At 36.8% G+C, this 12,192-nt stretch overlaps 1 protein-coding gene across 8 annotated transcripts in view; it reads left to right on the top strand.

Moving 5' to 3' along the window:
• LOC141902857 (engulfment and cell motility protein 1-like) overlaps window positions 1–12,192 on the top strand; it is a 194,846-nt gene that overhangs the window by 109,236 nt on the left and 73,418 nt on the right. For 7 of the 8 annotated variants that reach the window (XM_074790778.1, XM_074790780.1, XM_074790777.1 and 4 more), the window contains one exon: window positions 10,071–10,190. The exons of the other annotated variant lie outside the window; for it this stretch is intronic. In XM_074790778.1, coding sequence (XP_074646879.1) covers window positions 10,071–10,190 — 120 coding nt within the window. The remainder of the gene's footprint in view (window positions 1–10,070; window positions 10,191–12,192) is intronic. 8 annotated transcript variants of the gene reach the window in all.

Raw genomic sequence — 12,192 nt, 5'->3', positions numbered from 1 at the left:
GCTAGGTGCAAGATATGCGCCGAAACCATTGACATATCTTCGATGGGAGAAGCGGCTCTAAAGAGCTAATTTCAGCCATCGAAACTCAAAAGGAGCAAATTAATCGATTGTAAATAGGTCGATGAGCTGTAATTTACTTTTGTATAATTTTGTTATTTTTGCTTTCGATAGTATGTCTTTTTGATGGCGAGGTCTACCTGTAATTCCGTTGAAAGGCCCACAGATTTCTTGTTTTGAAGTTATTAATTTCTGATACATGTAGTAAATCTTTCTTAGAATAAAGCTGAAAGATTCCAAAGTTATCAAGTGCTCTGCTACGCGTGGATGTTTCTTTATGATGATTTGCGTTTGTACTTCTTTTAAATTTCTGCGATAAAGGAATTTTCATTGCAATATATTTGCCTTAAATACTAGTGTTTATATGGTATTTTTCAGAAAATAGTACTTGAATTTTGTTGAAATAGGTCCTTGAAAGTACTTGAATTAAGTTGGGCCTGGAGGCTATGAACCCTGATTTCCTTTTATGTCAAGTATAAGCTGACACTTTTTCCTTCATAAGATAGTTTAGTTTGTCTCCATTGGTTTGATAATCTCGTTATTTTGATCAGTTTATTTTCCGAATTTCATTTGTCTACATCTTAGTGTCCAAAGTACATACTCTTTATTTTGATATTTTCATTACTCAAATTCAAATTTATAGGTTTATCAGATCGATTTTTTGAGGCACCTATCCATAAGCATTCAGTTTTTCTGCGGTTTATTTTGGCACCGGAGGCCTTCTCGAAGTCGGAGAGAATGTTAAATGTTTATCAATCGATTCGATACTAGTTTGAGAGTTGAATCATCGGTGTATTGCTTTGTTTTACATTCGCTACCTGGTAGTCGTATGCCTTTGATATGGGGATCTCGTTGTAGTTTAATTGCAAGCGTTTCTGCCACAATGACATATAGGATCACGCTCATCGGACACCCCTGCCTTACCCCTCTTGAGTAATGGGGTCATAAGGAAGCCATTGCGGGTTAATATAGCACATCTTTATGTATTTAATTGAATTTTCACCAAAGCCGAATGATTCTAGCGATTTGAACATGAAAGACCAGTCTATGCGATCGAATGCTTTCATCTGTGGTCTGTTGCTATTAAAAGGCATCTATATTTTCATTTTCAGTGTATTTGATGATGTCTCTAAATATATGACAGTTGTCATGTGTGCGCCGACCTTTGACACAGCAGGTCTGGCCTGGGTCGATAACATCGGTCATTGCATTAAGTAGACGGTTTGCTATTTGTAATCAGGGCATAAAAGTGAAATCGGTCTTCAGTTTTCTAGACGTGAATTATCATCTTCGTTTTTTGACATCATATTGATACCTAAGCATATTTTGTTACAACAATGAATTAGAAAGTTGTAGCTTATAACGTGTTCTATGATTGTGGTGAGTTTCAATTTCATTGGTTTTTGTATATGGCCACCAGGGGGCGGTGAATAATACAATATCTTAGTATTTCTATATTATATTTGTACCAATACATATTTTGTAACCACAATCAATTGCAAAAGTGTAGCTCATGACATCGTCTATGAGTGTAGTGAGTTTTAAGGAAATTAGTTATTCTATATGGTCACCAGCGGCGTTGAATGGTAGAATAACCTAGTATTTCCTTATTATATTGGTACCTAGGCATATTTTGTTACCATGATCAATTGCAAAGTTGTAGTTCATGACATGTTCTATGATTATGGTGAGTTACAAGGTTATTGGGTTACAAGGTGAGTTACTAGGAATATGGTCACCAGGGGGCGTTGAATAGTACAATAACTTAGTATTTCCATATTAAAACCCTTTCAGTGCGTCTACGCCGCATAAATCGGTGATGGATTTTGCTAGTACACCGTGCTGCGATGTATTGATTTAATTAGTAATTAGAAATTATCTCTCTTGAAAGAAGGCAGCACCTGTCAAACATAGAGAAATATTAGTAACTAATGATACACCGCGCCGCAGTGTAGACGCATTATAGTGCTATTCCCGTTATTCAACACACTAGGGTGGAATTTTCCCAAATTTTCACATTTTCTCAAGCACTATAGGGTATTAATTTGTCAGCACGGAAAGGGTTAAATTGGTAACGAGGCATATTTTTTATCACTATCAATTACAAAATTGAAACTGCTGACATGTTTTATGATTGTGGTGAGTTTCAAGGTCATTGGTTTTTGGTTTACCTTTGTCAGCGATATGATGTTGGCATTCAGCCAATTCATGTAAAATCACGGTACGTTTTTTCATGTGAGCATTTGTTTCATTGGTTCTCTGGTTAAACGACGTATAATCGATGTGATTGAAGACATGGCGAACCTCCGTCGATGACATGGTCAACTGAGTTAAAATTCTACGAAAAACTGTTATTGGCGGGAAAATTCTTAGCTCTCGCGTATAAAATTCCAATGACCTCGATTGGGGGGCGTCGTCTCTATGAGCAAATGGGATTGGCTGTTTTTGGGGTATACGGGGAATTCCGGCGCTACTACAATAATTATGGGAAAGCCATAGAATGGCGAACGTTTCATTGGACTAGGTGCCGTATAGGTGCAAATTTCAAATGCTCATTGCTGGTGAGGATGTAATTATTTCACACATCCGCCATAGGTATTGTTTCATTTTAATACCCGGTGATTGTTTTGATTGACATTGAAGTGTAAGCGAACATTCACTTAGACGAGGCCTCCACGTGCGCGCGGAGTGTTACACAACACACACACAAGCTCGTACAGTACACTACTAAAGGTGATGCCGAAAGGCGTGCACATTTGACATGAAATTAGGCTGAATAATCGTAACAGAAGATGAGTGCTGTGTTTTCTGTTTGATAGAATTTGTAATAAATTGTAATTTCTTGTGACCTGAAAATATTAAGCAGCAAATAACAAGTACAGGTCGAGGTTGGAATATTGTAGTTGTAAATTCCAGGATTTAAAACAATCTAATAGCCGATTTCTTCTGTACCGGTATTTTAACTTCCGCGGCCAACATTGGAAGAGGTTTCCAAGACCCAAGATTCAGCCACCCTCTTACATGTGACATCATATGAATTTTAGGCCATCCCATATTAATGGTCTGTTTGCCGTAACCCGATCGACCCGATTTCAAAGGTACTGAGTGAAAACTTTTTTTCTGGGATTCATTGAAATAAATTTTATTTTTGATAAAAATGGCCGACCGACCGACACACTGCCGACGTATGAGCTACATATGTTTGAATTCAAGTGTGCATCGTGTGAAAACATGCCTTGACATGTGGCCTAATTTAAGTTTTCCAGGAAACTGGCAGTGTTCCAATAAGCTGCCATTCATTCTCATAGTGACTATATTAAAGCTGGTAACGTAAAAGCGTGCACATATTCAATGTACTGTTTCATTTTTAACACAGAGATGACGCTTTGGACAAAGTTATAATTTTAGAATAATTCTCAAAATCTATGCTATTAGACAAATTTCCCGTGCACAACGTAGCTGATTTCTGCGATATTGTTTCAATGTAAAAAAGGTGATAAATTTGGGTTTTATTTGCCCAAAAATTTTGCAAAAAAATTCTACCTACCTACATCCTGAAAAGTTGAGTCAGTGTTACGGCAAACAGACAATTATTTTGGGATGGCCTTATTTGAATATTTTTTTCATACTGTGAAACATATTTTTTTTGAAAATATAAAATAGTTTCCCTGCCGCGCCTACCCGTACCCTACAAAATTTTGGACGTGGACCGTAACCAAATGTATATCTTTGGTCTTATTTGACTACAAAATAATTCTTTAAGAAAGATAAAATACGATATAAACTTGTGGAACTTAGAAGTCACGAATTAAAAAGATTTTTTAAGCTTATTCCAAACAACATCTAGCTTTCAAGGTAAACCACACTTTGCCCATGGGCAATTTATTGTATATGGTCACCAGGGGGCGTTGAATATTGAAATTGTCAGATTGTTGAGCATTTGAAACCACTTCCCAAGTGGGCATGGTGTCCCTGGATCCCTAGTTTATGTGAGCATTTGTTTCATTGGGTGTAGGCTTAAACGACGTATAATCGATCCGACCGAAGACATAGCGAACCTCCGTCGATGACATGGTTGACTGTTAAAATTCTACGAAAAACTGTTTTTGGCGGAAAAATTCTCAGCTCTTACCTATAAAATTGCAATGACCTCAATTGGGGGGGGGAGCATTGTCTTTACGACCAAATGTGATTGGCTCTTTTTGGGATATACGGGGAATTCTGGCGCTACTCAGTGATAGTACGGCGCAGGTCAATGTATAGTGCGCTGCAGAGCGTGTCTTGTCTATTCAAAATGGTCATAACTTCCTTATTATTCATCCGATTCTTTTAACTCTTGCTTTATTCAAAGAAGAAGATTTTGGGCTATCTGTGTATGTAATTTGTTTTCAGAAAGAACATCATTTGCGCTACACAAATCTATCCCGAAAACTTCTGTCGCTCAGAAAAAAATGAGCGGGATTATCCTATCAAAGTTCACGAGTTGATTTATGTTTCCAATGCCCCAACCTACACTATTCTAAAAGGTCCTGGAAAAATATATAGGTTGGAATGATTAATTCAGTATTTTAGCCTCGAAATAGGCTATTTTTGCACTGACAGAACCATAACTGAACAGATAATTGGGTTATGACTTCCGGTTTTTTTTCTACATTAAGATGGAAATCTTGAAGAAATGGAAGAGTTGAAATCTTATTCGTATAAAATCCCGCTATATTAGTAATTTTGGTGATTTCATCGCTTTTTCAACTCGGCTATATCCGTATCAATGACGTAAAACTTCCTGGTTGCAGGGAGAGAAAGGTCACCGAGAGCCGGCCTACATACGGTAGCTCGCGCGAACTGCCTGGAAATATTCTACTAGTACCAAGACACAAGCGGTGCAACAAACTTCACACAGTAACCTAGAGTCATAAAACCAAACAGGTGCAGCTCTCTAGTGCATACTTTGGGGGTCAGAAAACTTTTTACCTAAAAATTGTATAAAACTGAATATTTCAATATCATCTAGGTTCCTTATCAGCAATGTTGTGTCAAAATTTCATCGAAATTGAACAAAAATTGAATATATTGAAAATACAGATTTTATGTTCAAATCCGTTATTACTGGAGGAATTTTTATGAAAAACATCCATGGAATCAGTGAAATATAACTTAAAGAATAAAGAATATGATCAAAATGATTTCAAAGATATATGAAAAAAGTTTTTCTGAAGCGTCATTATGGTACTGTGTGAAACTGGTGAGAGCCAGATGTGTTCCTGTAAACATTTTACACAAACTACCGCGCTGGTATGATGTGGCCTGCACTATTTCCAAGTGGGTGTTTGAACTTTCGCTGAATTACCAAATCGCGGCAGTTGAATATACTGATGAATAAAATTTAATGACGGGACATCTTTACCGCTATAGTGAAATTATTTATCGTTTTAAAGCACGTTGAATTTGTCGTTCGCGGATTAGAATGTTATTCTGTTACCTGTTCTAATATTTTATCGAACTGGCAGAATCGTCACTTACTTTGGCGTAAATTCCAGCGGAGCAACATAACTACGAGTTAAACCCTCAATAATTACGTCGTAATAGTTTCATTAGTCTGATCGTTCTACCATTTCAATTGCAAATTTATATTTTACATTTATTTCGGCAATTCGAACACCATCTTAAGTTGCTAGGGGTCCTAATCCTCGTGGCCGGAGTTGATAGGATAGCTAGAAACATTTCTGAAGAAGGTTCGTCGATTCTGCAAATTTCACAAGACACTTGTTTTTTATCAAGACGCGATCACACGAAAAGTGACGCCAAAAGACTTGAATATCATATTAATAAACTGAATCGGGTTAGTTTTTTATTCATATAACTTGAAATTGTTTAACCAAAATTAAGTTATACTCGCTATGGTTGATATCGGTTCTAAATAGAATAAAATCGTTTATATAATTTTAATGATATGAATCATTTGATAATAGATGAATTTGATAAATCAAATCAAAACTATCAAATTGTTATCATTAATTATTATATGTCGATTCAATGTCTAATTTATTGTGACGATGAAAATGAAAGGTATCTTGATTTTGTCGCTAGTATTGCGTTGATGTGTTTCAATGGTCTGTTCTCATGATTCTACCAGGGAAGTGTAATCTGATCATTACTTCCCCGATTCTACTCAGTCAAACAGTAGTAAAATATGTTTGTGTATTAGCACTTACTATGTAAGCAATTACCCTCATTAACTGTGAAAAATAACGACCTGTGGGAAATGAGGTGCCATGACCCAGATGATAAGACAGAGACTTTCCTCATCAGTCTATATTTATCTGTATCAGTTCAACGATTATATTTCGAGCCGTATGGTGCGCTGTTCACCATCTGCAACTCGCTCGAGTTTTACCCAGGCCGTACTATCACTGAGTACCAAAATAATTATGGGAAAGCCAAAATGACAAACGTTTCATTGGACTAGGTGCCATGCGCTCACAAATTCCAAATGCGCATTGCTGGTGAGAATATAATTAATTTACATATCGGCCAAAGGTATTGTTTCATTTTAATACCCAGTGATTGTTTTGATTGACATTGAAATGTAAGCGAACAATCACACGGCCTCCACATACGCGCTGAGTGCTAATCATTAGTCTGTTGCACACACAGTACACGCTCGTACAACTACAGTATACACTACTACGTGTATAGTGATACTGTAATAACGCTGCTTGCTGGCGCGTGCACGTTTGACGCAGAAGATGAGCGCTGTGTTTTCTGTTTGATAGAATTTGTAATAAATTGTAATTTCTTGTAACCTGAAAATACTTAGCAGCAAGCTATAGGTATAGGTCGAGGTCTGAATATTTTAGTGGTATTAAAACGATCAACTGACATACGACGCCGATTTTTTATTACGGTACTGTGTTTCGTAGCTTCTTCGGCTATACATTGGAAAAGATGTCAAGACTATTTAGCCACCCTCTGATTTGTGATATTTGACTACAAAATAATTATGTCATAAAGATAAAATGAAATAATAGAACTTTGAATTCACTAATTAAAAAGATTTTTCATAAGCAATGCCCTTGCCAAACAGGCTCCAGATTTCAAGGTAAACCACACTTTGCCCATGGGCAATTTAATTATAGAAGTTAACTCTTAAGTAAGTGCATTCATTTGTTAATATTCATTAATTTAGAAATGCGTTATATATAATGACTATGTTCGCTTGTTTATTTCGATTATATAAGAACATGTGCATTAATTTTTTAATTTCCGATGGTCTAAAAATATTTTATATATGTATTTTGTATCTTAATATCATCTTGTGCAAATAAGAATATCAATAATGTTCATGAATTTCTTGCTATGTCATACTTTGTTTTATAAATTTGTGATTCTCTTTATTCTATGAATTTGTCATTCATTTTTAGCTCTCGAGTAACGAGCGTGTCGTGTATGTTTACCGCGAACCAAAGCACACCATTTTTACAGTCATTGAATTAAGGAAAGATCTGATTAATGGGGTTAAATACGTTGCAAAAAAGATCTGGCAACTTTGTATTCAAGATAATTTCACATTATATTGGGTTGAATGGTGATAGAAGTTGATCACAATAGTATCAAGAAGATTTTTGAATAATATTTTATCAATAATTCGTTCGGATAAATTAGTTTTACAAGGTGATTTAATATGCGGATCACTACATCACTTGGCGTGAACGGGCACCTTGCACCAAGGGTCGGTACCGTAGCGGTCTTAAATTCCTTGTTTTGTGCTGGGAAAGTCAGAGCCTTTAGATTTGAAGTTAGCAGACAATGGTCTTGAAAGCCTTAAATTTTTTAGACGCAACACTTATTTGCATTTAGAAAACACCGGACAGGTGAACTAGTATTGATTAGGATATAAGTAATCGCCATGCATCATCTCGACAGGGCTTGTCCGTAGCGATCCAGTCTTCGTATGGGCATCGCATTTCGTCATGACGCTGCGGCTGCGGCTGTTTTGATACGTGCGACTGAACCGGTCTGGCTTTACTGCGGATTATCGGCAAAAAGTCTGCAAAGTATCTCAGCTCTGTCCTTGGATTTGCAACAAGCCGATGTAGCAGCTACGGCTCATTCTTTTGACCGTCAATTAATCTACTCGTAAATTACAAATTGCATCTATTGTTCACAGGTATTTTGAACTTTGACTTATCATCTCTGCACTTCATAAGGCTGTGGTAAAACCTCTTGGCCCGTGGGCAATTATTATTTTGAATGAAATAAAGTTGATTTCGTTGGTTTTTAAAGGTTTTTTATATGATCACGTGCACGGTACACAGACTCGCTGCTATGTGGTGTATTGATCTGTGCATGTATTTGAAAAGTACGCCTCGCGCCTTGTTAAAGTTTTCTTGGAAACTGCAAATGATTCAACTGCCAGAGTTCGTCGTGGGCGGCCGTGAAAAGCAGTGAATATTATAGAAGGACAGTACAATTGGGAAAGGGGGAGGTGAATCCTGGAAGTTGTTCAATTTACGAAAATAAATTGTTGAACGTTAACAATCTTTGTACATAGTGTATGAAATAAATGATTTCGTCACATCATAAACGTGGAGAGTATTTGAGTCAGTGGGGAAAACCCACTACCAGGTATATTCTAGATGTATCATCATGCAGTTGTGTGTGACGGAGATTGTATCAATAGACAGATTTTCATCAATACTTCTTGATTCAATCAAGGGGGGACATCTTAGGCTTTTTTGATTGCTTGGAGCACGGATTCTCTGAAATTCTGCCAAAAGCTTCATGCCGAAGATAGGTATGTGTTTCCATTCATACATTTGAGAAAATACATTATTTTAAAATATTTCCTTATTTTCGATCTAATTGTGTGTAACAAGTCCATTTTCTCCCATTTGAATTCAGTCCAAAAGTTATTTCTCTTTTTCATTTGTTCTTAAATCTCTAGAGTACCAATGTTTAATTTTGATGCTGATTAAACATACACTCATGTAAATTAAGGAACGTCCATATTAAGAATTTTGTTTCTTGTTTTATAAATTTGTGAGTCTCTTCATTTTATAAATTTGTCATTTTTTTTTCTTTAAATCTTTATTATCATAGGAATATGTTATGTATATCTTAACTGTGCATTCATTACATAAAATCTAGTGTAAATAAGAATATCAGGTCCAATGTTGATAAATGCTTTGCTCTATTTATCTCACATTTCCTTCTGGCATTTTTACCTATGGTGTGATTTTTCCTCTGGCATTTTTACCTGGATTCGCCCCAAGCTCTAGATTCTGTTAATACTTATGATTAGTTTCTATCCATGATCCAATTTCTGAGTGGTAGCACATGAAATTTCTACTCATTGGCCAGGTGGCCATATCAGATTCCAATTCTGTTCATTTTGGACTATTGTTCCACTGTACAGTCTTGTTTTTGACTAGTCTACTTTTAACTTAGTATTTGCATAAGTGGTTGAAGAAGGATCTGCCTCATTGTTTTTGATCCACAACTGCTCAGGTCAAATTTGTGGTTTAGATAGGCATTTTGCATTCCACACTTGGCTTGTACTGTTTTTTTTTCATAAATTTTCCGATTTGGTTAGGGGCGATAGGGGGACGAGCCCTATGGCTTTTTTACTTTTGAATGTCATCCAGGATACTGCTTAGGCCATATTTTCACATATTTGTGATGGTAAAATAGCTGTTTTGTACCTTGTTCCTGTTCGATAGTCCATATTTTTAATCCAATTTTCTCATTACAATTTTTATTTGGGATATGGATACGAGAGTGGGCGCTATTTTTGCCGCCCTTATAAGACTTGCCCTGACTGGGGGAGTATGCAATGTGCTATTGTCCGGTTTAAGATTGTGGTCGATTTATAACGTTAGTGGTTTCTCAGGGGCAAGAGCAATTGTCAGATGGGCAAGCATTTCACCAGTTAAATAGGTTATGATATCAAAAGACCAATGGTTTCAAACTTGAAAAATACAGATTTCATGTATTTTATGTTGATTATATTACAGCATGTTGTTTGTGGAGGAACAGTCGGTACTGAAATGTCTCACCAACTTTATGCGCTGCAGCGCCATCTTTTTAACTTACTCGAAGAGCGAATGATGACTAAAGTTGATCCAAATGACCAGGTAAACATTCCAACTTCTAGCATGACCGGCATATCTGCCAATGGGCTCATGTGTTTGCATTAATTACTTGCTGGGCAACATTTGTAATTCAAGTGGGATTTTGATGTGTGTAGAGATACATTATGAATAGCGTACTGAATGGCGGCACCCAGTTTAAGCTGCTTGTCGACCGTTAAATAGTGGAATTACAGGGTGAAATTATCTTGATTGTATCCATACAAAGTTCATTTAAGGTTAGTGTCAACAAATGGTGCACTATAGTCCCTGTAATTTATGTGGGGAGATGCTCTTAACCGCAAAAACCGTGGTCTGGTTTGTGTTAATGTCGGCATACGTGACTGACATTGCTTGAGCATTCGCTGCCGGCGCGCTGCTTCAAATTTATGAAAACAGTATTATACAACTGATTGTTAATGACACATAGCAAATAAACCTTTAAAGAAAGGGACCTAGTGTCTGATATTCTGCTGAAAGATTCCGGATTGATTCACCTCATAGTGAAATTTTCAAAAAAATCTTCATTTTTGCCAATAAAATTGATAATTGTGATTGATTGTTGCAAGTCAGAACCAGTAAATCACTAATTAACATGCATTTTAATGAATCTGATTTTTCCTTTACTGTGAACTTAGCCTCAACCTAATAGAGGCTACTAGCCTATGTAGGCCTATGTATATGCGTAGGCCTAACATCTGGACAGATTGGTCGTAGGCCTATTGATATACAACCCTCCTAAATATCGTAAATTTTGTTTTGAAGTTCAATCCAATGAGTCCGTTAATAAACGCAACAATTATGCTGTGTTTGTTTGAGACAGTAAATCTCACTTCAAGCGACACAACGAACTATCTCCTTTCCCCCACAGCGAACGCTTACTGCGAATGTCAAGTGTGAGTCGAGCATACGGATAGAAGTGTGTTATATATGCTTGTATTTAGTAAATACCTTGTGCATTTGACAATGATCGGTATGTTCTGTAGGAAATATAGAGTATTGATGGTATTGATGTAGAGGTTGAAGCCCGCGGCCGAATTAAGTAATATATTCTTTTATTTTGATACCTCGTCGACACAACAGCTTTTCTCCGCTATATCTCTTTGGCATGTTTCGTTTAGGCCTGCCACTTGATTTGATTTGATACTCATGATCAGGAGAAACTCGCAGCTGATCCCCGGAACGACGATGTAGTGACACACGTCGATTCGTCGATGTTTACGGCTCGACAGTGCTTTTAAAATCTGAAGTAGTAAATTTCCTGTGTATCGGAAATATGATTTGATGAGGATGATGGGCTATTGTTAAAATAAGTTTTTAAAAACGACGAAAGACGACTTAGAAAAACATGTCAGCTCTTTGAATGGGGCTCAAATTTCGATGTTTACGGCCCGACAGTGCTTTTGTAACGTTGATTCTTCAAAATACGCACGGAGTATTTGTAGATCGAAGTGAGCTGAATGATGTCAGACGGATTGTATCGGCAACGGCGGTAATGTAAAAAAGCCTATGTACTTTTGACAAAAAAAGTGTGGGAAAAAAATAATAAGAAACACGCGAATCTCAATAGGGTTTTCTGTGAAGAAAAAGAAAACCCTAATAAGAAACACGCGAATCTCAATAGGGTTTTCTGTGATGTAACAGAAAACCCTAATTAAAATAAGTGGTTATCATTTGTACGCAACACTTTGGAAAAAACTGGTCTTGGAGAGTTTTGGCTGGCTGAGAATTCTCCGGCTAGCTGAGAACTCTCCAAGACCAGACTATATAGCACATACCCTCTCCCTCCGACTAAAAGATCAATATTTACAAACATGGGAAGTTATATGTTATCAAACTCGAGTTGCCGACACCCTAAATTATTCAAGACAACTTGGGGTCTGGAAAGGTATCTCACTAACTTGCCAACTGACTTACCGATTTCATTTTGCTGATGCTGCTGTTCAAACAACGTATTACCGATCAGAGTGGGTCGATAAAACTGTACCCCGCGAAAAGCGAGAATATG

This window comes from Tubulanus polymorphus, chromosome 3 (assembly GCF_964204645.1).
Source record: "Tubulanus polymorphus chromosome 3, tnTubPoly1.2, whole genome shotgun sequence".
Taxonomy (NCBI): Eukaryota; Metazoa; Nemertea; class Palaeonemertea; order Tubulaniformes; family Tubulanidae; genus Tubulanus; species Tubulanus polymorphus.
Note: the sequence above shows the minus strand (reverse complement) of the source record. Positions and strands in the feature narration are given on the sequence as shown.